Raw genomic sequence first — 26,250 nt, forward strand, 5'->3', positions numbered from 1 at the left:
ACAAAATGACTAAAAAAGACACAAAATGACTAAAAAAAGACACAAAATGACTAAAAACAGACACAAAATGACTTAAAAAATACACAAAATGACCAAAAAAAGACAAGCAGTCCAAAACCTAAAGATGTTCAGTTTACTATCACAAAATAAAAATAAAACTGCAAATCCTCACATATTGCCAGCTGTAATTGCGGGCCTTTTGAAACGTTCATTTTGACAAATTGCTAAAACAATAATCAATAACCAAATTAGCTGCCTGTAATGAATGAATGCACTAATGGTTTCAGCCCTTTAGCTTTCTGTCTGGTGGCTGTTTTAAAGGGCTCAGTATTATTTGCAGGTCTGAATCCACAAGACGTTTTCACCTTGCAGGCTGCCCTTTCTGTTTTTTCTTATCGCTGTGAAAATCCTTTGAGAATGAGTATTGTATCCGGATACAACGTTTTAGTATTGATACTTTTTTGAGTATTGATACTTTTGACAACCCTAGACTCCAGTAAAACTCCTAGATTTACTAAAGACTTTCAGTTTTTAGTCTGGGACTGGGGAAATGTTTTGGGGAAATGTTTTGGTCCAGTTTTATCCTTCAGCTCAGCCGTCTGAGAAGCATCATCTTTCCATCTATTTTTGGTCAATTTGTGTCTTTTTAGTCATTTTTACATCTATTTTTGTTCATTTTGTGTCTTTTTTGCTCATTTTCACATCTATTTTTGGTCAATTTGTGTCTTTTAAGTCATTTTTACATCTATTTTTGGTCAATTTGTGTCTTTTAACTCATTTTTACATCTATTTTTGGTCATTTTGTGTCTTTATAGTCATTTTTACATCTATTTTTGGTCATTTTGTGTCTTTTTTGCTCATTTTCACATCTATTTTTGGTCAATTTGTGTCTTTTTAGTCATTTTTACATCTATTTTTGGTCAATTTGTGTCTTTTTAGTCATTTTTACATCTATTTTTGGTCATTTTGTGTTTTTTTTGCTCATTTTCACATATATTTTTGATCAATTTGTGTCTTTTTAGTCATTTTTACACCTATTTTTGGTCAATTTGTGTCTTTTTAGTCATTTTTACATCTATTTTTGGTCATTTTGTGGGTTTTTTGCTCATTTTCACATATATTTTTGGTCAATTTGTGTCTTTTTAGTCATTTTTACACCTATTTTTGGTCAATTTGTGTCTTTTTTGCTCATTTTCACATCTATTTGGAAACATGTTTCTCTCTTTAATCAGGGTATGAACCCCACCTGCTTTAAAGCAAAGTAGAATATTAATTTCTGTTGTGTCTTTATTGATCATTTTTACATCTATTTTTTGGTCATTTGTTTTGGTGAAGCCCAGCATGAGTTGTAATCTCTGTTTTTCCTCCGTGTATCTGTCCAGTTTTATCCGTCTGAGAAGCATCATCAGCACGTTATTTTCTGATAAAACACTGCTGCAAGCTGAGAGGAATTATTGAACCCTTTATGAATCATTTATGGTATTCACACGAGGATATTAATGAGCGTTGTTGGTCTCCTGCAGGAGCAGAGGAAGCGGAGCAGCCGGAGACGTTGGAGAGCAGAAGCACAGAAGTGACAGCAGAAGGTGGAGACAGCAGCAGCCCGGCTGAGAGCGCCGCGTCATGGGGAAACAGAACAGCAAGCTGCGTCCCGAGGTGCTCAACGACCTCCGGGAGAACACCGAGTTCACCGACCACGAGCTGCAGGAGTGGTACCGCGGCTTCCTCAAGGACTGTCCCACCGGACACCTGACCGTGGAGGAGTTCAAGAAGATCTACGCCAACTTCTTCCCCTACGGAGACGCGTCCAAGTTCGCCGAGCACGTCTTCCGCACGTTCGACACCAACGGAGACGCCACCATCGACTTCAGGGAGTTCATCATCGCGCTGAGCGTGACGTCCCGCGGCGGGCTGGAGCAGAAGCTGCGCTGGGCCTTCAGCATGTACGACCTGGACGGGAACGGATACATCAGCCGGGCCGAGATGCTGGAGATCGTCCAGGTGAGGAGGCAGGCTTTTATTTTGGCGATCCATTTTTTATTGGTTTTTACATTTAGTTTAAAACACACAAACAAGCAGGCAAACATCAATAGGGTAATATAGTCTAGACCAGGGATTCCCAAAGTGTGGTGCGTGGACCCCTGAGGTGTGTGAGCTGCTGCTAGGGGGTGCGCGAGATGAAAAATGTAATGGCGGTCTGATAATGACACAATTACATTTTTTTTCCCCCACACAATAAAGACGTGTTATTAATGAATTAATAAATACAGGCTGTTCAATTTTGTATAGTTTTTTGTTCATTTTTGCATCTATTTTTGGTTGTTTTTGATCTTATAATGAAGCGTAGAAGAAGTTATCTTCTTGTTCTTGGATCATTTTTCCAACCTGTGTTATGATGACGGGTTGTGTTCACTCCACGCTCGTTTAAATTTGCTGCAATTTTTGTTCAACGCAGCTCAAAATATTATAACATTTTCCCAACTGATCTGCTTTCTGCCTCTAATCCTGAGCCTGTCATCATCCTCCACCTTTAATATGGCTATAAAAACTCTTATTGCATTTTTGGATTTTTGGATTTTTTGATTGGGGGTGTGTCAACCTGGTTGGGACATAGAAGGAGGTGCACGGCTAAAAAAGTTTGAGACCCCTGGTCTAGACGGATTTCAGAATAAAGGCCTCCTATAAGAAGTGAGGAGCATTTATGGGTACAAGTCAGGAACCGGCCTACCTTACATATCTCAAGGGTGCTGAGTCCAAAAAAAATGGTTCCCAAGTGAAATTTTGAGTTTTTGACCTTCTAATTTGTATCAAATGGCCACCAAATTGCCCATCTTGCTCAGTCATTGGACCATTTCCCCTTAGTTTTTTTGTAAGTAGGAAATCAAAGATGAGGAAATTAAGTTTCTGGATCTATAGTCAGAGCAAGGATATAGTGGAGGCTCAGAGGCTTTTTATGTATATATATATATATATGCAAAATACCAACTGGAACATTTAAAAGTGATATTGATTGAATATTTATGTCGGCCTTAAAAAAAACACACAAATAATGCTTAATTTCACCTTAAAAGTTGGTATTTTGCATTTATATACATGAATGAATGCAGATTGGTTTAATACTTTTTTCCATGACTGTATTTTTGGTCATTTTGTGTCTTTTTTGATCATTTTTATATCTATTTTTGGTAATTTTGTGTCTTTTTTGCTCATTTTTACATCTATTTTTGGTCATTTTGTGTCTTTTTTTGCTCATTTTCACATCTTTCATCTTGACAAATTGCTAAAACAATAATCAATTACCAAATTAGCTGCCTGTAATGAATGAATGCACTAATGGTTTCAGCCCTTTAGCTTTCTGTCTGGTGGCTGTTTTTTAAAGGGCTCAGTATTATTTGCAGGTCTGAATCCACAAGACGTTTTCACCTCACATGCATGCAGCAGGCTGCCCTTTCTGTTTTTTCTTATCGCTGTGGCTATATTTACTCTTCCAATATGGTGAGCAGAGCAGCCTGCAGGGCCATATCAATATTGGCTCAGTCCGCTGTGTTTGTGGATACAAATGAATGTGAAAAAAATAAAACATGCAAAAGCCTCGGTGCTTTTTGTTGTTTGTGAATGCTGTCGGTTTTTCAGCAAAAACAGAAGAAAAAAAACCTCTTTCACAGCCGCTCACAGGATCTGAGATGTGTGTAGTTGTGGAAGACACAAATAGAAACATGTGACACATGTTGAGCGTGACTTGCTGTGAGTGTAACAGCAGGATGAGCTGCAGCATCATTACCAGGTAGCAGCAGAAAGCAGGTCAAAGCACTCAGGACAGAGATGGAACAAATATGGCAGGTCGGAACAGTTATTATTCATCTTTACTGCCTGAAAGCCTCACACAGGCCACCAACAACAATTAGATAGATGGATGGATGGATGGATTACTTTATTCTTCCATGAAGGGAATTTTGTTGTCCGCGACCCCCGCTCACTGAACACAACCTCACACGTACAGTTCAGATCACCCAAAAAAGAAAAAAATGACCAAAAAATGACACAAAATGACTAAAAAAAGACACAAAATGACCAAAAAAAGGACACAAAATTACCAAAAAAAGACACAAAATGACCAAAAAAAGGACACAAAATTACCCAAAAAGACACAAAATGACCCAAAAAAAGACACAAATTGACCAAAAAAAGGAAACAAAATGACCAAAAAAGACACACATTGATAGATGGATGGATGGATGGATGGAAGGATGGATGGATAGATAGATAGATAGATAGATAGATAGATAGATAGATAGATAGATAGATAGATAGATAGATAGATAGATAGATAGATAGATAGATAGATAGATTGATTGATTGATTGATTGATTGATTGATTGATTACTTTATTCATCCCCGAAGGGAAATTCGGTTGTCACAGCAGTCCGGTATTCAAGTACAATAAAATACAAAAGAATAAAATACTGAGGTAGCATAAATAAAAACAACAATAGAAAAAAAACACAGAATAGAACAAGAACACTTAAGAAGTTAAGAAAAGAAGATCAGTTGGTAGGATGGTTGGCAAGATGATGGTAATAATTAAACTGGTGATATGATATGATGGAAACAATGCTAGAGTGACTAGACGGTATATAATAATAATAATAATAATAGTACAGTATATAATATTTATATTATAATATGTAATAATAGATAACAATATAAAAATAAAATGAAAAATATAAATAAAGTAATAATCAGTAAAATAATATGATATATAATAATAATAGTAATAATAATAATAATAATACATAAATAAGGCCGGTATAATAATAATAGTAGTATATTAGAGTATATAGTAATAATAGTAATGGCAGCAACATATATATAATAAAAATAACAGTAATAATATTAATAGCATAGCAAAGTGTCGTGCGTAGATTCAGTGCAATTAATACAGCGATCCTTCTCATCTTTTCTTGTCTTGTAGGCAATTTACAAGATGGTATCATCAGTGATGAAGATGCCCGAGGACGAATCAACACCAGAGAAGAGGACAGATAAGATCTTCAGACAGATGGACATTGACAATGATGGTAAGACTTCACTTCAACCTGTTAGCGTCCCTCGACACACTGTTACACTTATAGTCTAGACGGATTTCAGAATAAAAGCCTCCTATAAGAAGTGAGGAGCATTTATGGGTACAAGTCAGGAACCGGCCTACCTTACATATCTCAAGGGTGCTGAGTCCAAAAAAAATGGTTCCCAAGTGAAATTTTGAGTTTTTGACCTTCTAATTTGTATCAAATGGCCACCAAATTGCCCATCTTGCTCAGTCATTGGACCATTTCCCCTTAGTTTTTTTGTAAGTAGGCAATCAAAGATGAGGAAATTAAGTTTCTGGATCTATAGTCTAGGGTCAGAGCAAGGATATAGTGGAGGCTCAGTGTCTTTTTTATGCATATATATGTATATATATATATATATATATATATATATATATATATATATATATATGCAAAATACCAACTGGAACATTTAAAAGTGATATTGATTGAATATTTATGTCGGCCTTAAAAAAATGACACAAATAATTTATATATATATATATATATATATATAGATATAGATATATATATATATACATAAAAGACACTGAGCCTCCACTATATCCTTGCTCTGACCCTAGTTTATAGATCCAGAAACTTAATTTCCTCATCTTTGATTGCCTACATTCAAAAAAACTTAAGGAAAATCCAGCCCATAAGTCCGAGTTGTAATGATCTGCTGGCCTGTATTTACCAAAAATATTCAGGCGGACAATAAGCTTCAGTAAGTAATACGTTTCAGCTTCCATCACTCAAAATCAGCAGCACTGACAGTTATTCTGACTCGTAGGGAATAAACTCCTTTGTGTTGCCCTTCAATTGTGACCAAAACCAAACTATTCAAGAACAGCTTTCAATTTACATTTTCAATGTTTTTTTTTTTTTGCCGTTTTAAGGTTAATTTGCAGGAACGCTAAGGGGTTAATATGCTTTTGTGAGGCGACAACACAACCAGCTCTCACTAAATATAACCATTATTGTTGCTAAGCCAACCCAAGGACACAGCTACTAAAGGCTAGCCAAGCAAATAACATTAATCACTGGTCCCTTTGCCTGCGTGTTGCATTTAACTTGAGAATGAGGCTAAAGGCTAAAGGACAGTTCATACTCTGCAAGAACAGAGAAATTTGTTCTGTCCCAGGGCTGCAAGAACAGAATGTTCTGTTCTGTGATTTGTTCTTGCAGCCCTGGGAGAGAGAACAAATCTCTGTTCTTGAAACATCATCGGGGCACAACTTTTTTGTTGTGTGGTAGCCAACAACTATTGTTGATTGGTCAGATATTTAAATGAGACGTGTCCTGAAATGTCCTGGCCAGAAGGAACTTTTTTCTTGTTCTTGCCACGAGGCCTGGGAGATTATATGATCACAATTAGTGATCGCCGTACATTTCAGGTTGATTACGGCAGCTATTCTCAACCTTGGGGTCGGGACCCCAATTGGGGTCTCGAGATGATTTCTGGGGGTCGCCAAATCATTTTGGAAGTCAGCTCTGTCTCCACTGTGTTAAAGTGTTCATGTGTTAATGTGTTTTAGTCTTTTTGGTCATTTAATGTCTTTTTTTGGACATTTTGTGTCTTTTTTGGTCATTTTGTGCCTTTTTTTAAATAATTTTGTGTCTATTTTGGTCATTTTGTTTCCTTTTCTGGTCATTTTTTGTCTTTTTTTAGTCATTTTGTGGGTTTTTTTGGTCATTTTGTTTCTTTTTTGGGTAATTTTGTGTCTTTTTTTGTTCATTGTGTCTTTTTTGGTTAATTTGTGTCTTTTTTTGGTCATTTTGTGTCTTTTTTGGTCATATTGTCTCTTTTTTGATCATTTTGTGGTCATTTTGTGTCTTTTTTGGTCATTTTGTTTCATTTCTTGGTCATTTTGTGTCTTTTTTGGTCATTTTGTTTCATTTTTTGGTCATTTTGTGTCTTTTTTGGTCATTTTGTGTCTTTTTTTGATAATTTTGTGGTCAATTTGTGTCTTTTTTGGTCATTTTGTTTACTTTTTTGGTCATTTTCTGTCTTTTTTAGTCATTTTGTGCCTTTTTTTGGTCATTTTGTTTCTTTTTGGGCTAATTTTTTGGTTAATTGACGGATTGTCTATTTATTAATCTTTGCCATGATACAATCACCACCATAAAAGCAGTTTTACAGTTACAGGAAGAGCAAGGATGTCATAGAGTGTGACATAACATGAACATGAGTCACAGGATCATCTCACCCTGCTGAGTGTGAAAAGGTGATGCTGCAGCCTCGTGATGTGTCTTCAAGCATTTCCCACATCTTTCTGCTCACATCACATGTCGGTCAGATATTTAGAGCTGTGGGCAGCTCGGTTTGTTTTGAAGCAGCAGGTTGAGGAAGTCTGGAGGTCAAACTGTCTCACGTTTTATAACGTATCACGTGGTAGCACAGAGCAGCTAACACTCACACACATGCTGTGGGACACAAATATGGAGCTCATTTCATAGACTGTATATCAACATGGTCTCACAGGAATCTGTGAAATAGCCACGGATTTCGCTTAACTCAAAATCCGTGGAATAGCCACGGAATCACTCAAATTTCCGTGAAACTGACACGGATTTGGCTACAATGCAAGTTAATGCCAGTCATATCCCGTGGCTATTCCAACATACAGAGTGATTATGTACATTCACTGAGTGAATATTTAGAAAATAAAACATATATTTCACGCTAGAAATGTGATCAAAATCCATTTTTATGCAGAAACTAAGTCAAAATATTGATTTTTTTTCACTAAAAATGAGAGAACTGTCTGTCATGTTTTTTGTTCTGACCGCCGGGACCTTGAAAGTCACGTGACTTGGAACAAACCAATAGGAACAAATATTAACTTGCATTGTAGCCAAATCCGTGTCAGTTTCACGGAAATTTGAGTGATTCCGTGGCTATTCCACGGATTTTGAGTTAAGCGAAATCCGTGGCTATTTCACGGATTTCTGTGAGACCAGGTTGGAAACATGAGACATGAGAAGATGAAAGATGAAAATGAAGCAAGAAAGGACTCAAATTGACCACAAAATGACAAAAAATGACCACAAAATGACACAAATTAACCAAAAAAGACAGAAAATGACCAAAAAAAAGACACAAAATGACCACAAAATTATCAAAAAAAGACAGAAAATGACCAAAAAAAGACACAAAATGACCAAAAAGACAGAAAATGACCAAAAAATGACCACAAAAAGACACAAATTAACCAAAAAAAGACAGAAAATGACAAAAAAAAGACACAAAATGACCACAAAATTATCAAAAAGACACAAAATGACCAAAAAAAGACATGAAATGACCAAAAAGGTTGCATGTTTCATGTTGCAATGTTTAATGGCTCTGTACTGTCTGTCCTAAAATAAAATTCATTCACTCATTCATCTTTTTTTGCTCTCTGCTCTACAGGCAGATTGTCTTTGGAGGAATTCATTAAAGGAGCCAAGAGCGACCCGTCCATCGTCAGACTGCTGCAGTCGGATCAGGGAGCCTCTCGCCAGTTCTAGAGACTATAACACACACACACACACACACTCTGAAACACAGTCACACACACAGAAACACAGAAACACAGTCACACACACAGAAACACTCTGAAACAGTCACAAACCCACATCCATCAGCCGATCATCATCACAGCCCTCCTCACCAGATAATCTTTTCATTTTAAAAACACTCCTCGTCTTATTGTTTACATTAATGGATTCTTCTTTTGTTAATGTGGCTGCTTTTCTTCTCTGTGGACTCTGACTGTTGCTTTCAGTTGACGTATTTTTGTGTAAACGCTTTTTTCCGAAGCTCTCTCGCCTTGAAATGGTTTTTACCTGTCCTCCATAAGTGAAGTGCCATATTATATATATATATATATTTATACTGACTGGATTATATGCTCGCAAGTATTATGAATCCCGATATGTTACACCAAGAGGAAACTAATTACATCACTTGTTATAATTTGATTTAAAACCAACTTAGCTGTGTTGAAAAGTGGCTTATTGTTGTTGAGGATATCATTTGTATCATCTTTTGGTATTGCATGCGCTCAGTGATACGACTTTTCTGATATTGTAACAGTTTACGTGAATTAAGGAGGCAGTGATTGTTTTTATTCCTTTTTATTTTTGTAACAAAAATTTTGTTTTCACACAATTGAAATAAAGTCGTGTAAGAAAAATCTACACAAGAAGTCCCACAGTATCCCCTGGTCCTGGACAGACATGATGAAAACCCACAATGATTCTCACTTTACTGGTTTAAAAAGAGAACAAAAAAAAAGATATAGTCACATCAGGTTGGACATTGAAGTGTTACTTTGACAAGTCCACATTTTAAAACAGGTGCTTGAGGTTGGCTGAAGAGTGGAGAGGGGAACAATGTTTGAAAAAGACTTGAATGAACAACTGAATAGTCTAGAAGGATTTCAGAATAAAGGCCTCCTATAAGAAGTGAGGAGCATTTAGGGGTACAAGTCAGGAACCGGCCTACTTTACTTATCTCAAGGGTGCTGAATCCAAAAAAAAAATGGTTCCCAAGCGAAATTTAGAGTTTTTGACCTTCTAATTTGTATCAAATGGCCACCAAATTGCCCATCTTGCTCAGTCGTTGGACCATTTCCCCTTAGTTTTTTTGTAAGTAGGCAATCAAAGATGAGGAAATTAAGTTTCTGGATCTATAGTCTAGAGTCAGAGCAAGGATATAGTGGAGGCCCAGTGCCTTTTTTATGCATATATATATATGCAAAATACCAACTGGAACATTTAAAAGTGATATTGATTGAATATTTATGTCGACCTTAAAAAAAATGACACAAATAATGCTTAATTTCACCTTAAAAGTTGGTATTTTGCATTTTTATTCAGCTTCCATCACTCAAAATCAGCAGCACTGACAGTTATTCTAACTCATAGGGAATAAACTCCTTTGTGTTTATTATATATATATATATATATATATATATATATATATGCATAAAAAAAGACACTGAGCCTCCACTATCTCCCATATGCTTTTATGCTTTAATGTTTTTATGTTCTGTGTTTTGTATTTATTATGATTATTTGTTTGTTGTGTGACATTTTTTACTACTGAATGCAGAACAAATTGCCCCTCGGGGACAATAAAGATTTATCAAATCAAATCAAGTCACTATATCCTTGCTCTGACCCTAGACTATAGATCCAGAAACTTAATTTCCTCATCTTTGATTGCCTACTTACAAAAAAACTAAGGGGAAATGGTCCAACGACCAACGGCCGCCATTTTGATATGCAAATGAGAAGGTCAAAAACTCAAAATTTGGCTTGGGAACCATTTTTTTTGGGATTCAGCACCCTGGAAATAAGTAAAGTAGGCCAGATCCTGACTTAATAAACCCATAAATGCTCCTCACTTTCACTTTTTGGACAATTCCATCTAGACTAGAAAGGCCTCCTCCTCCTCCTCCTCCCTCCTCCTCCTCCTCTCAGCTGGCCGTGGTCGTATAAATATGCAGCGTCTAACGTTCAGCAGTTATGTGAGGCAGAGTTCACTCAAGGGACGCCACGCCTCCTCTTCCTCCTCCTCCTCCTCCTCCTCCTCCTCTTCCTCCTCGTGTCCCCGTGTGACTGACACAGATGATGTGAGAAACTGCAGGTGTCTCTCGTGTCGTTTTCTGGAAAATTTCAGTAACTGGGCGACCGGGCCTCCCATTCGTCCACAGGAGAGGGGAGGCGGGTCACGCAGGAGCAGGAGCAGTCCAGACCAGATCCAACCAAACCGGTCTGGTCTGGATCACGTTCCGACTCATAACTCGTCTTTATCGAAGTCGTCGTCCAGGTCCACGTCACTGAGGTCGTAGTCCTCCTCCACAGGAAGCTGCGTTGACAAGGAGGAGAAAATACAGAAACACTCAGTCACTGACACATTTTAACAGATTCTTTTTTTTTTTAAAACTCCACTTGGACACCAGCCGACTTTTAGAGGCCGCATGAGGTCACAGTGGGGAGGGGGGTGGGCAATTAATGTCCCCAAGGGGCCACATGACCAACACCACGAAGGTTGCAGGGGCCGGACCAAAACTCTGAACTAAATTCTGCTCAATATTAATGTAATCGCTTTATAAAATACAGTAAATTATCTGGTTTTGAGCTGCTACTGATAGGAACACATGTTATGATGAGACTGTTAATGTGGAGTAAATCAAATATAGCAGTAAAAAGTAGTAAATACTCCAATCACTACATCACTTTAACATTTATTTTAAACACAACTGTAAATGACCTTTAGCAAGCTTCTAATTTATGTTTTTGTATTATATAGCTTGTTTTTCATGTTTGTACATTTTCAAGGTGTTTTACAATGTTGTGATGCTTTTATTTTGAAAAGGTGTCGTTCAGTGTAAAACGGGTGCTTTAATTTTGAAAGGTAGTGACAGGAAATAACCGGTAGAACGGTTAAATGAAACTTTTAGACTTTTAGAGGCCGCATGAGGTTTTAACGCTACAGAGTCGCTAGTAGACCAAAGGAATCCTTTAGTACAGGGGAGTCAAACTCTGGCCCGCGGGCCAAATTTGGCCCGCAGTGTAATTTTATTTGGCCGGGAAGGCAATACCAAATTATTATATAATTATTGTTACTGTGTTAAAGTGTTCATGTGTTTTAATCTTTTTGGTCACTTAATGTCTTTTTTTGGTCATTTTGTTTCCTTTTTAGGTCATTTTGTGTCTTTTTTTTGTAATTTTGGTCATTTTGTGTCTTTTTTTGTGATTTTGTGTCTTTTTTGGTCATTTTGTTTCCTTATTAGGTCATTTTGTGTCTTTTTTTGTGATTTTGTGTCTTTTTTGGTCATTTTGTTTCCTTATTAGGTCATTTTGTGTCTTTTTTTTGTAATTTTGTTTCTTTTTTTTTGGTCATTTTGTGTCTTTTTGGTCATTTTGTTTCCTTTTTTGGTCATTTTCTGTCTTTTCTGGTCATTTTTTATCATTTTGTGGTCAATTTGTGTCTTTTTTGGTCATTTTGTGTCTTTTTTTGGGTGATCTGAACTGTGCATGTGAGATTCTGTTCAGTGAGTGGGGGTCGCGACTCAAAAAGGTTGAGAACTACTGCTATAAATGACATTGTAGAACTGTATTAGTCCAGTCTGGGGGGACCCACCTGTCCGTCCTTGCCGTCCCAGGGTTCCACAGAGTGGATCTTGGGCATGTTGCCTCCTCCCAGCGTGGCGGTGGAGCCGCGGCCCACAGAAAGCTCCCTGAACACAAGATGAACCATTATTCAGCTTTTTTTACTCTGAAGCATATTTTTAACTTGTTCCTGTTACGGTGAGGAGAAGAAGAACCCTACCTGAGGAACTCGTGGATGCCGGTCTCACTGAAGGAGCCTCTCAGCAGAGCAAACTTCATCTTGCGTGTGTTGATGGCGGCCATGGCGGGGTAGCCGAAGCCCCCGATCCCCAGAGAGGACTCCAGCTCCATCTGAGCCCCGGCCTCGGTCCACAGCCAGCTGATCCAGGGACACAACACTGTTAGTCAGCTATCACTCAGTAGAATATTAACTCATATCAGGCTCAGCATCCTCACCCCCACATCTTCTTCTTGTACTTCTCAGCCATCTTCATCATCACCTCCATGTAGCCCTTTCTACCTGCTGCACCTGTTCACACACAACAACAAAACATTTATACAATTAATTCTAAAACTTTTGACCAGTAGTGTATATGACATTAAAAAATTTTTTTTTTAGTTTTTAGTCAACTTATATGTGCATCATAGCTTACAAAAGTCTAAGGCCTGGCTTCTTAACCTCAGAATTTTGCCAACTTCAAGTCGATTCCAAATCTTGTGAGATATTTCTTGTATATTTCTGTCCAGACTTTCATTTACACTTGGTCCTCGCTGCTTCCTGATAAAATCATATCACTAATTGCTCATTATGACCTATTAGCAGTGCTGGTAGGCTAATTTAGACTTAGAAGGCTGTTTTATCGTCTTTGTAAGGGTTAAAATTAGGTTTGCGGCTCCATTTCAACATTTTTTCTCTATTTTGGCCAACAGTAGCTCTTTTGTCAATAAAGGTTGCCGACCCCTGACATAGACCTTAGAATCAATCTATTTATGGGGTCCAGTGAACTACAGTCATGTTAAAGCTGAACGCACCACTTCTACATATTAATGGGCATCTTCTACATTTAAGCCTGTGTCAAACCAAATCACAAAATGCTGAATAACCGGTTACTGTTCTGATGTCTTTAGTATTCTAAAGATAACACTGATATCATATGAAACTAGAACATCTAAGGAATCTATAGAGAGGATACCATGTCGGGAAGTTGTTTAAAAAAACGCTGCAAAGTTAGTCTATTTTAGTGATTTTTAAAGTGGTCATGTGACCTCTGACGTCACACTATCTTAATGAAAATAGACTCTCTGTGTTCCCACAAGTCTCCTCTTTACATACATGCATACGATGCTGATAACATGCAGTTTAAGGCAAAAAACACAGTTTTTCATGTATTCATGTAGCACAAATGAATATTTTTGAATATTTGTGCATCCTGGGGTCCCTAAACAGGATTTGAATGACATAAACTGGGTCTCAGTGTAAAGCTGAGACTCTTGTGGACTCAATGAGTCCAGTTTTCTTCATGTGGGATGATGTTAGTCATCAGTAGTAGACAGTTCATTTCTTCAGTCTGGACCTCAGTGTATAAAATGAGCTGCTGGGACCTCGAGGATAATCAGCCTCATGAAACTTTACAACCACCAACTAGAGACCTGGAGCATTCAGAGGATGTGCAGCTTTCCTACGTTTATTGACAACAAGAGGGTTTCTCAGCAGCCATTTTTCATGTCTTTGTAAGTCATTTTGTGTCTTTTTTTGGTTATTTTGTTTCTTGTTTTAGTCATTTTGTGTCTTTTGGTGGTTTTTTTTGTCATTTTGTTTCTTTTTTTAGTCATTTTGTGTCTTTTTTTTGGTCATTTTGTGTCTTTTTTTTGGTCATTTTGTGTCTTTTTTTTGGTCATTTTGTGTCTTTTTTTTTGGTCATTTTGTGTCTTTTTTTGGTCATTTTGTGTCTTTTTTTTGGTCATTTTGTGTCTTTTTTTTGGTCATTTTGTGTCTTTTTTTTTGGTCATTTTGTGTCTTTTTTTGGTCATTTGTGTCTTTTTTTTGTCATTTTGTGACTTTTTTTGGGGTCATTTTGTGAGGTTTTTTTGGGTCATTTTGTGACTTTTTTTTGGTCATTTTGTGACTTTTTTTTGGTCATTTTGTGACTTTTTTTTCTCAGCAGTTTGTAGAACAGAAGTACTCATCATCCAATCGCTGAAAATCTCCAAAATGACCAAAGTTTTTGAACCCAAATCTCAGCATGGATTCTTCTCTGTATCTTGATATATTGATGTTATATTCGGGAGGTTTTCTCTGACCATTTTAATCCATTCTAGATATGAATAAAATTGCATTATTGAGCACCAAATGTGTGGAGCAAATTGCTGCAACAACTTCTGGGACACAGTTGAACATAAACTGGACTTTAGAAAGCGAACCTTAATGTTATGACCCTTTATTCACCATAATAGGCTTCAATAAATAAATAATTCATTCATTAAGTCACTTTAATTAGATGTTTTTTACCAGAACAATTTGACACACAAGCTTGAGCTTCATCTCAGATTCATCTTCATGTTCACAGCTTTCAGATGATGTTCACCACTTCTAAGAGGTATTAATTGTTGACCTGCTATCTCCCCCTAAACATCCACTGCCCACAACCACCAAACAGGCTTTTGAACAGTAAGAGGTTAACTGTTTGGCCACCAGGGAAAACATTTCTCTTTCTCAGTGAACTGGAGTGATTGTGTCTGTGCTGACTTTGACAAGGCTGGATAAACTGAAAAATAAAGCGTGAATGAAAGAGTAAAGACAATGCTTCCTAGAAAGTGTGTGTGTGTGTGTGTGTGTGTGTGTGTGTGTGTGTAATTACTTTCACTGCCAGAAGGAGGAGACAAAAGCTCTGCACTCCAGCTCTAGAAATGAACTCCTCGACTGCATTTTATTGCCCCTGTGACCTCACATTTCTATCTGTAGTGACATATAACATGTAGCAGGTAGAGAATGAGGCGTTTGTGGTCTCACCTGTGTCCAGGATGTGTGGCAGGACTCCAATAATACACAGCTGACTGTCCTCACACGTCTTCTTCAAGCTGTCTTCACCCAGGATCTGAGAGGCAAACATTCACAATACACACATTTCATTGACAATACACAGATTTAATTTGTCAATTCACGTACTTTTAAATATATATTCAAATAGCACAGTATGGGATTAACTGTAACTAATCCATGATATCCTGTTTTTTTTTTTTACCCTTTTGGGTCTATTTTTGGTCATTGTTATTGCACAGTACTTCAGATTTTGTGCCGATTAAGTCTGAATGTCTGTCTGTCTAACCAACAGAGGAGAAAAATATACATTCAAGAAAGGTGATCATTTTGTGTTTTAAGATCACAAAAAGCATCACCTCCAGATTCTTACTGTTAGACCAACCGTCTGGCCAAATGTTGTGACTGAAACACATTTCAGCCCTGCTGTCGCTTCAGCAGAATTTGTCTGCTCTTTCAGATTAGATGCAAGTTTAAAAAAAAAAAAAAAGATTAGCTTCATTTTGTGCCTGTGTGTGCTGCCTAAGAAGTAATAGTTACAATTTGATTGCATTGAGTCTAATCCTACTGTAAACATGAATGTGTGCTGCAAATCAAATAAATAAAGTGTACCGACCTCCACCAGTTCAGGAGGAGAGGCGTTATCAGAGAACAGGTCCAGAGCCCTCTCGATGATGTCACCGCGGGAACGCCCCCCCTGGTAGTCTTCAGGTTCCTCCCCTTTACGGAAAATCTTGATGGTGGGAAATCCACGAATCTACACACAGAAAAACATGTTTCATCTCTGCAAATAACTCATGTAAGGATTCAGTATAGGGCTGGGCGATATGGACCAAAATATGTGATTTTGAATCTTTTTTTTACTTTCAAAACACTATCATGCTCAATAAAGAATTTTAAATGTTGCAAATGTGCATTAATTTCAGAGTACACTGAGACATTAAACTGCATCATTTTCAATTAAATTCTGGAAAAGTTGGTGTGTTCTAAAACTTTTGACCAGTAGTGTATATCCTGATATTTTTATCACAAAGTGAGAGCAAATGTTCAGTCAAAGTTAAATATGACGTGTCACAAGTAGTTTTATTGCAACTGTTTATTTAAGTGATTAAACATTATTTTTAAGTCAGAGCTCCATTAAGTGCACATTTAAATAAAACAAATCTGAAATAAAAATAGGCTATGAAATAAAATAGGCCAATCTTTTTCTGAAATAAATATATTTATATGAGAAAAGAATAACGAACATTACAAAAGAACTAAACATGACAATCCCTCGTAAGAGCAGCATTTATATATAAAATATATATTTTTTAAGTATATAGATATGTGCGATATGGTCTAATTCCATATCACATTTAAACATATATCGATATATTTTTTATATTGATATATCGCCCAGCCCTAATTCAGTACAGGAAAGATATCTATTAATTATTTAATTAATTCTATATATTATGATGCATCTGAGTCTAATTCAGTGGAAAAATACCTATTAATTATCTAATTAATTAAAATATCTATTAATTATTTAATTAATTCTATATATTATGATGCATCTGAGTCTAATTCAGTGGAAAGATATCTATTAATTATTTAATTAATTCTATATAATATGATGCGTCTGAGTCTAATTCAGTGGAAAAATATCTATTAATTATTTAATTAATTCTGAGTCTAATCAGTGGAAGGATGCAGCTGTTTAATGTTTTTTCCTAGCTGACTGTAGCAGCTGTGGACATATTTCCTGTCTCTGGTTGTGCAGTGAGCCGTGGAGGCTCTGGCTTCAGTTTTCAGTCTCCCAACGAGTCCAGCAGTCAGAATCAGAGGTGATCAGTGATGCAACACATCAACGTATTGATCCACTCACCCCGTAGCGTCCGGACACGGCCTGGTGGACCGTGGCGTCCACGGCTCCGAGGCGAACTTTGCCCTTGGTCTGCTCCCTGACAGCTGAGGCTGCAGCCGCCCACTCAGGCTCCAGGCTGGTAACAACACAGTTAAAAGGGTTAAAACAAACTGTGATTAATATCAATTATTAAATACCACAATACTGCCCCACAGAGTCTAACTGCAGTAACTACGGAAAGGGTAAAACTGAGAAAAACTGCAGTTTTTTATGTTTTTTAACTGGCCAGTTAAATGGGTTAGGTTAGTGATAAGACACTTATTTCTGTATTGATGATGTCATATTTATGCTAAAAAGTCATGACGATTTATTTAGAGTTGTTCCGATTTTGATACCAGTATTGGAAATTGCTCCAATACTGCCGAAAATGCTGCATCGGTATCGGAGAGTACTGGAGTCCAGGCACCGATCTGATACCACGTCATTTATTAAATTAGTAATATGTTTACTGGTTCACTCTGTTAAGCTACTATAGTGGCTGCCCTTTAATTGAAATATATTCCTATATTTATTTATTTAAGTTGCTGTTGCACTACTGTTTTGTATACTGTTTTATTTAAAAATAAATGGCTTGAATCTGCTGTATTTATTCATGTTTTACAAAGTGTTTGACCTGATAACCATAATGATAATCATATCACAGTCGTGCAGGTGTAGGATGATATTTTTTTATAACATACTGGTATCGGATCAGTACTCGGTATTGGCCGATACCACAGCACAAGTATCGGAATCAGTATCAGGAGGGAAAAAATGGTATCGGATCAGATTTATTTGAGCCCAAAAATGTAGTGACTGCACTCTGATTTTGCTGTAAAAAGGTTCTAATAGTAATAATAAACACATTGCAGTAACTACAATGTTGTTTTCTTTCAGCTTTTACGTTTTGTTTTCAGTGAATAAACATTTTCAAATTTTTTTTGTTATAAGTGTATTTAAAAGTGTTTAACAACTTCATTCAAAGATTTCTGTATTTTAGACTTTATATTATTAAGTTATGTTACATTTTAGTCTCTGAAATAGAGTAAAATTGAAATCTAAAACTTTGTCACAAGATTAAACAGACGTCAAGGAGTTCATTTTTAGTTATAACTCAATTTAGACCAAAATTCCCAATTCAAAAGTGAATGTGTGTATTGTTTCCCAAACAATTCTCTGCTTTTGAAATAAGTGCAGAAAATGCTGCAAAATAGATTCACATGATTTAGTTCAGCGGGGTCACATTTTTTAATCCTTTAGGGACCCCTTTTCTATTAATGAGTAAACTAACGACAACATTTTTATGCATTAATTATATAAAACAAATTATCCATAAAAAATAACAGGTCAGTATAACAGAAATTGTATAATTTACCCAAATATGAATGCAATAACTGTAGGAAGTTTGTGTAAAAAAACAATTTGGATGAATTTTGAGCAGATAATTCCCTGCGAATATTGCATCAGAGATGAGTTTCATGTTATTTTTTAGTAACTTTTAATATAGATTATGTCCATTTTATGAATTTTTACATACTTAATTATACTTTTTTTTCCTTTACAGAAACACTGAGATATAAAGCAACTGTACATGTTATTGTGTGTTTTATTGTTGGTTTAAAATCAACCCCCCATGAAGCTTTGGGCTTTTAGTTTAGGAACTAACAGTTCAGGAAAATAAAGCGCTCAGATCTCACCAGAACACTTTTAATAGGGGTTACTGTTACTGAATAATAGTCTCATTCCAGTCTGCTCTGTGGATTATACTGATTTACTGGGACATATTATGTAAACACAAACTGTTGTTTATTCTTTCAACCACCATCAACAAAATTCCAACACAGAACAGAAACCTCAGAGATATATCTGCTCTTTCCCACAGTCCCAGACTACAAACTGAAAGACACTTTGTGTCTTTTTTTTGTCTTTTTTGTGTCTTTTTTTGGTAATTTTGTTTCTTTTTTTGGGTCATTTTGTGTTTTTTTAATGTCATGGTGTGTCTTTTGTGGTCACTTTGTGTCTTTTTTGTGTCTTTTTTTGTCTTTTTGTGTCTTTCTTTGATCATTTTGTGTCTTTTTTTGGTTATTTTGTGTCTTTTTTGGGGTCATCAAGAAAAGCTCCATCTCCATGGTTCAGTTTAAGGTAGTAATCTGCTCTGTTTCATATCAGTCTTTTCATAGTCTTGGGTTTGGATCAAATCAAACGTGTTTGATATTATCTCAAGTCGTAAAACCACTTCCACAGGAACAAGGAACATCACAATAATGCTAGTAAGCTCAGTCCTAAATAAAAATATAGTGATGTCATATATTTAGATGTTTCTTTGTAAAGAGAACAGTAAGGAGACCCAGGTAAAATGTATGAATAAATGTTTACATAAATAAGTAATAAATAATAGATGATTAATGTATGATTAACTAAATAAAAGTTGATAGAGCTGATAAATATAACTATTCAATTAAACAAATTATAATTAAATTGGACATAAATGTCTATCATGAATACATTTCTAAATGTTCCTTTCCTTTATTCTTCCTTGTATCTATTTTTACTGTAAAATAATCAACTTTTCATATCAGAAAAACAGAAACCCTTTTTCAGCTATATACATTTTGTGGCGTCTTTTCTTCTTTTTGTTGTTGTTTTTTTTTGTTGAAGTTTTTACTAAGAAAAAAATTGCATGATAGGAAAAAACTGCTAAAAGAATCCAGTTGTAGTCTTGTAAATAGTGACCCTGAAAGATTGACAGTCAGGGGGTCTCTGTTGTACCTGTAACAGGTAATAAACTCACTTTTTGCAGTGTTCCAGGTAATAAACTCACTTTTTGCAGTGTTCCAGGTAATAAACTCACTTTTTGCAGTGTCCACACCAGGGGGCGAAGAACTCCACCAGCCAGACGTCGTCTCCCTCCAACACCAGCTTATCAAAGTTATCATCAGTCAGCTCCACCACGTCCTGCTTACTGCCACCGCCACCACCCTGCTGGAGGAAGAGGAGAGTCACTCAAAGTTCACTGAACTGTTCATTTGCAACAAAAAAAAAAAGCTGGTGCAGTTTTATGGACCCACCTGCTTGCTGTATCCAGAGCTGCCAGCCTTGCCGCTCATCCGGTCCTTCACCAGAGAGCGCAGAGCGCTCATGGCTCCGTCCACGATGGCCTGGCCGCTACGCCCACCTGATCAACGGGACCACAGTCAAGACCTGAACCCATTCAGAAGACCCTAACTGTTCTAGGGTGTCTAAACCTTTGATTAGTGTCATAGGACTCTAGAATAGGGCTTTGCGATATATAGTTATAAAAAAATATAGTGATATATTTTTAAATGTGATATGGAATTAGACCAGGGGTAGGCAACCTGCGGCTCCAGAGCAATATGTGGCTCTTCAGGCCATCTGCAGTGGCTCCCTGTGACTGTGACCAAAATATTTATACAAAATAAAATCTTTATAAAAATATTTGTTTACAATTACACAGCAATTTGCATTATTCGGTTGTAAAAAATGTAAAGCTTATATATGGCATTAAAACATTAATTATTTATTTTTCTTTGGTCAACTTTAATGTGCATCATAGCTTACAGCACGGCACCTTCACCTCTAAATTTTGTCAATTTCAAGTCTAGTTTTAAGTTTCCCTAGCTAGGCTCGCTTTTGATTCCAAATCTGCTGAGGTATTTGTCAAGTGTCAAGCCTTTTATTTGCACTTTGGTTCTCACTGCTTTCTGACAAAATCACATTGATAACTGCCCATTATGACCCATTAGTAAAGCTGATAGGCTAGTTTAGACTTAGCAGACTGTTTTATCGTCATTGTAAGGCTTGAAATAAGGTTTGCGTCTCCATTCCGACATTTTTTCCCTTTTTTCTGCCAACAGTGGCTCTTTTGCCCATAAAGGTTGCCGACCCCTGAATTAGACCATATCGCACACATATCTATATAGTTAAAAAATATATATTTTATATATAAATGCTGCCTTTACTAGGGTTTGTCATATTTAGTTCTTTTGTAATGTTCGTAATTTTTTCTCTCATACAAATATATTTATTTCATAGGCTTTTTTTTAATTTAAGATACTTTTATTTAAATGTGCACTTCATGGAGCTTTGATTTTTTTTAAAAGCTACTCCTGTTATAGAGTATTTATGTTCACATATATAAATGGTTTACATGAACATGAATACTGGACAACAACAGGAGTACCTTTCTTAAAATCAAAGCTCCAAAAAGACACAAAATGACCAAAAAAAAGACAGAATGACTGAAAAAACAGTTAATTACTTAATAAAAGACACAATATGACCACAAAAAGACAAAATTATTTTAAAAAAGGACACAAAATTACTAAAAATAAAAAAAGACAAATTACCAAAAAGACACAGAATTACCAAAAAAAAAGGAATTAAAGGGACCTTCCACACACAACACGGTAAAGTGCCATTCATATAAAACTCACATTAAACTTTCAAATCAAGGTGGGGGCCACAAAATATCGTCACGAGGGCCACAATTGGCCCGCGGGCCGAGAGTTTGAGCCCCCTGCTGTAGAGGAAGATTTCTACTGGTCTGTACCTTGGTAGTCGTCTGGCTTGTTCTTATTGGCTCCAAAGATCTTGATGGTGGGGAACCCTCTGACGCCATACTGGCCTCCCAGTGACTTGTGCTGGTCTGCATCTACGGCGCCCACCTTCACGATACCCTGAAGAAAAAAACAGGTTGAAGGGTGAACTCTTTAAACTTTATAATAACAGAAAGCTGTTATTAGTATTTTCTTCACGGAACATTTGTTGCCGTTTCACAAATCTGGAAGTTTCAATGAATGAATTACTTATGTATGCAGGACTTGAGAGACACACACACACACACACACACACACACACACACACACACACACACACACACACACACACACACACACACACACACACACACACACACACACACACACACACACACACACACACACACACTATTAGAGGTGATAAGTATGTGCAGAAAAGCACATTCCAAGAAACAAACAATGAATATTAACTTTGTTCCAGATACAAACAATGCTCACTAATATTCAACTAGTTCCATATCCGCCCACGTCTGTTATTCCCACTGAGATACTAACTTCTGAAACACGTCGTAGGTGGAACAGAACTGTGAACTTCATAATCATGATTCAGTTCCAGTGTTTGTTTGTTTGTTTTGGCTGAGTAAAATGAATAATTAAAGCCTCTAGAGCAGTAGTTCTCAACCTTTTTGAGTCGCGACCCCCAATTTAACATGCATGTTGTCTGTGACCCCCGCTCACTGAACACAATCTCACACACACAGTTCAGATCACCCAAAAAAGAAACAAAATGACCAAAAAAAAGATGCAAAACGACAAAAAGATGCAAAATGACAAAAAGATGCAAAATGACAAAAAAGATGCAAAATTACAAAAAAAAAGATGCAAAATTACAAAAAAAAGACAAAATGACCAAAAAAGACACAAAATGACCAAAAAAAGACACAAAATGACCAAAAAAAGACACAAAATGACCAAAAAAAGACGCAAAATGACAAAAAGATGCAAAATGACAAAAAGATGCAAAATGACAAAAAGACGCAAAATGACAAAAAAGATGCAAAAATTACAAAAAAAGACAAAATGACCAAAAAAGACACAAAATGACCAAAAAAAGACACAAAATGACCAAAAAGACACAAAATGACCAAACAAAGACGCAAAATGACAAAAAAAGACACAAAATTACCAAAAAGACGCAAAATTACCAAAAAGACACAAAATGACCAAAAAAAAAAAAGACATTAAATGACCAGAAAGACTAGTGGAGACAAACACAGTGGAGACAGAGCTGACTTCCAAAATGATTTGGCGACCCCCAGAAATCATCTCGCGACCCCAATTGGGGTCGGGACCCCAAGGTTGAGAATAGCTGCTCTAGAGGATCTGCTTTTTCATTATATCTGCCTGATTACTGAGAAAGTTTCTCCTGTCTTTAAATATCAAGTGAAGGCACAGAATCATACTGCCAAGTGCAGTATCTACTAAAAATATTCTAATATTTTATCATCACAAAAAATCTAGTTACTACAGTTAGACTTTGTAGGGCAGTATTGGTTCTCATAGAAATCAAAAACTGAAACCTATTGTGAAAGAGAGAATGTGGAAAAAATGTGGTGCTTTTGTCCTGCGTGTCCCCTTTCTTCTGAAATCTGGTGCTAATCCGCCTGACGATTAATATTCCTCCTAAACCAGAACTGCTGGTGCCTGATACACGTTTTGGTCATGCAATATTCTAATTAGCATATTTGCATGATAGATAAGCGATTACAAGTACAAATATATATTAAAGCAATTGGTTACAAGCATTTTATGTGAAAAATAAGTACAATTTGGAAGTTGGTGCTTCCTGCCTATCTTCAGAATGACTCCTTTCTAGTGGTCAGATTTTGCAAACTTTTAGTATGTTATTAAGGACATCTAATACTATAAAAAACAGCTGAGAAAACTTTTGTTAGAATTTTCAAGGTTTGGTTTACCTTGAGGGCGGTGGCTGCTTTCTTCCAATCAGCAGTCAGACTTTGACAGTGGCCACACCTGAGAGGAGAACAAACTGAGGTTAGTAAAAAAAAAATTTTTTTTTAAAAAGCAAGCTAGTTTATTTTATCATTTACATGTACATCTCAAAAAATTGAATTTTGTGAAGAAAAAAAAGTCAATTATTTCAGAAAGTGAAACTGGTAAATAGAGGCGAGTGTTTTTTTTATTTTAGCAATTTCGTTAAATTTATTAGATCGTTTGTTGTTGTCTTTTTTTTTTTTTAAACAATCGGCCACCCTGCTGTCTCCTAAATTATCACACACAATAAACATTATACACAATATTCAATCCAGTATAGAACAAGTACAAAAAGTCAAGACAATATATGCAAAGTAACTGAGAGTGAGAGTTCGGTACGACTTAACAGGCACAGGTAGTAGCATAAATATTATATTAATTATATATATACTTATCCTACATCCTTACCAATTTACTCCACAGAAAAAAAAACAAAAAAAACTTAAAATCATTCACACTTGAAACCCCCGAAAATAGCTTTATAAACCATTCTTTTGAAAACCAAAAGAAAGAACAGTCTTTAATTTATTAACATTTTTCCACAATAGAAATAATAGCTCTGTTTTGTTTGGGTTTTTTTTTTTTTTTTTACAGTTAACTTACAAACATCTCTTAAATCATTTGTGTATTAAAAAGAAAACAAAAAAATCTTGTGTGTATAGTTCAAACATTCAACACCAAATGATGCAGTGAAAATGTACCATCTGTGCATATACATCAGGCTCAGATTTAGACTTTTACATCTCCTGGCTTCTGGTTCACTACAGATTTAAGTTCCCACCTGGTATATAAAGAACTTTATTATCTGGCCTCTGAATAAACTGTACACCTGACATGCTTTAAGTTAAATCACCTGGCTGATACCTCATAAAAATCTGCCAACTTCTAAGAAGAAGAAGTGACGAGTCATTTTTCACACTAGTGTTGCATAAAAATGACAGACTTAGTAGTATCTCTGCATGTATCCTAAAACATATTTAATCTTATTTTATTCTGTATCAATAAATGTACTTATAGTCTGCACTTATAAATGCTCTTGCATGTGATTGTTCTCTACAAATAAACTAATTTGTATCTTGAAACTAAGGAGGAGAAACTGCTTTGCATCCAAGTCTCATAAAGGTGAATGTTTCTGTGAGGAGCCACAAGCAGGCGACTCAAACATCCTGATATGATGTGAAATGTTTGTGTTTTAACCCATTGACGCCGGGAAAGCATCATCGCATTTCTACCATATCATGTTTGCATCTTGCCAATGGGCATGTATTAGTATTATGCATAGGATTTTTTATTCAGACAAATGTAACATTTGCTGAGTTTGTAGATTTTTTTCTCTCTTTTTTGTCATTTTGTTTCTTTTTTTGTCATTTTGTGTCTTTTTTTAGTCCTTTAGTCCAACATAAAATGTGATTAGAATCTTTTTTTTACTTTCAAAACACTATCATGCTCAATAAAGAATTTTAAATGTTGCAAATGTGCATTAATTTCAGAGTACACTGAGACATTAAACTGCATCATTTTCAATTAAATTCTGGAAAAATTGGGGTGTTCTAAAACTTTTGACCAGTAGTGTATATCGGGATATGACTTTTGGTCCATATTGCCCAGCCCTAATACAGACTTAAAACATTTTTTTTTAAAGTTCTATATATTATTCAGTATTTTATAATACTGTCAAGAATATCGTTATCGCTAAAATACCGTGAAATATCGTGATAATGTTTTTGGTCCATATCGCCCAGCCCTATGCTCGGTGGATCTGAGGACACTTGTTGCCTGATTAAACAGCCACAAAGTGGTTTTGGACTCACCAGGGAGCATAAAACTCGACCAGCCACAGACTGTCACTCTGGATCACCTCCTTGTTGAAGTTGGAGGGAGTCAGCTCCACAACATCATCACTGGAGGAGTAGAAAGCCTGCACAGAGAGGAGCAGGGAGCAGCACAGCACTCCTGCAGGAGCAAACACACAAACTCTCAGTCAGCTATGGTTCATGCTCCATGTGTGCACCAAAACAACCACAGCAGGGACAGTTAGCACCAAAAAAACACACTGTAAGCGTGTTTAAAAGCATAGTTATAGTTATATAACAGCAGGAGAAATAGTCCTTTATTAATTCATTGATTGAGCGACAACAGAGGCCTGGTACTCCAAGTTAGGTAACTCAAGCTAGCCTCAGGAGCTAAAAACGCCATTAAACACGCCCAAAATACACACAGGGGTAAAAAAAAATTGTTGACTTAAAGTAAAAAGTGTGTGTTTGTGTGGACTCACCGAGTGAAAGCGGTCTCATGGTTATAACAGCTCTGTGAACGGTCCTCTGTTAGCTGCTGCTGCAGGCGGCGGATCCGCGGAAATACACCGAAAAAAGCTCACCGTGGCCCGCGCTGATTGGCTGAGCCGCCACGTCAACAGAAGCGGACCAATCAGAGAGCGCCGTGTAGTTTTCAGTGAGCCGGTAGGAGCAGGGAACCATGCAGCTGCAGCAGGAGGAGCAGGAGGAGGAGGAGGAG

General features: G+C 36.5%; 2 protein-coding genes across 3 annotated transcripts in view; one reads left to right on the plus strand and one right to left on the minus strand.

Annotated features, from left to right (window-relative positions):
• The window catches only part of hpcal1 (hippocalcin-like 1), a 31,136-nt gene extending 22,488 nt beyond the window's left edge, over positions 1–8,648 (plus strand). The window contains exons 2-4 of the mRNA XM_059356598.1: positions 1,524–2,001; positions 4,973–5,078; positions 8,506–8,648. Of these exons, the coding sequence (XP_059212581.1) occupies positions 1,624–2,001; positions 4,973–5,078; positions 8,506–8,603 (582 nt within the window). The 5' untranslated portion in view covers positions 1,524–1,623 and the 3' untranslated portion in view covers positions 8,604–8,648. The remainder of the gene's footprint in view (positions 1–1,523; positions 2,002–4,972; positions 5,079–8,505) is intronic.
• A 1,387-nt stretch (positions 8,649–10,035) lies between these two features.
• pdia6 (protein disulfide isomerase family A, member 6) lies at positions 10,036–26,134 on the minus strand. 2 transcript variants are annotated; one of them, XM_059356590.1, is made up of 13 exons: positions 26,012–26,134; positions 25,548–25,689; positions 23,658–23,715; positions 21,693–21,819; positions 20,191–20,297; positions 19,974–20,101; positions 17,105–17,219; positions 15,851–15,991; positions 15,208–15,292; positions 12,654–12,726; positions 12,418–12,576; positions 12,229–12,325; positions 10,036–10,950 (listed from the first exon to the last, which is right to left on the minus strand). In XM_059356590.1, the coding sequence occupies exons 1-13, from the start codon at positions 26,028–26,030 to the stop codon at positions 10,879–10,881; spliced, it is 1,323 nt and encodes a 440-aa protein (XP_059212573.1). In that variant the 5' UTR covers positions 26,031–26,134; the 3' UTR covers positions 10,036–10,878. The 2 variants fall into 2 exon arrangements, with proteins under 2 accessions (XP_059212573.1, XP_059212571.1); XM_059356588.1 differs by having other exon boundaries at positions 19,974–20,104.
• Positions 26,135–26,250: the final 116 nt, after the last annotated feature.

This window comes from Centropristis striata, chromosome 18, assembly GCF_030273125.1.
Source record: "Centropristis striata isolate RG_2023a ecotype Rhode Island chromosome 18, C.striata_1.0, whole genome shotgun sequence".
Taxonomy (NCBI): Eukaryota; Metazoa; Chordata; class Actinopteri; order Perciformes; family Serranidae; genus Centropristis; species Centropristis striata.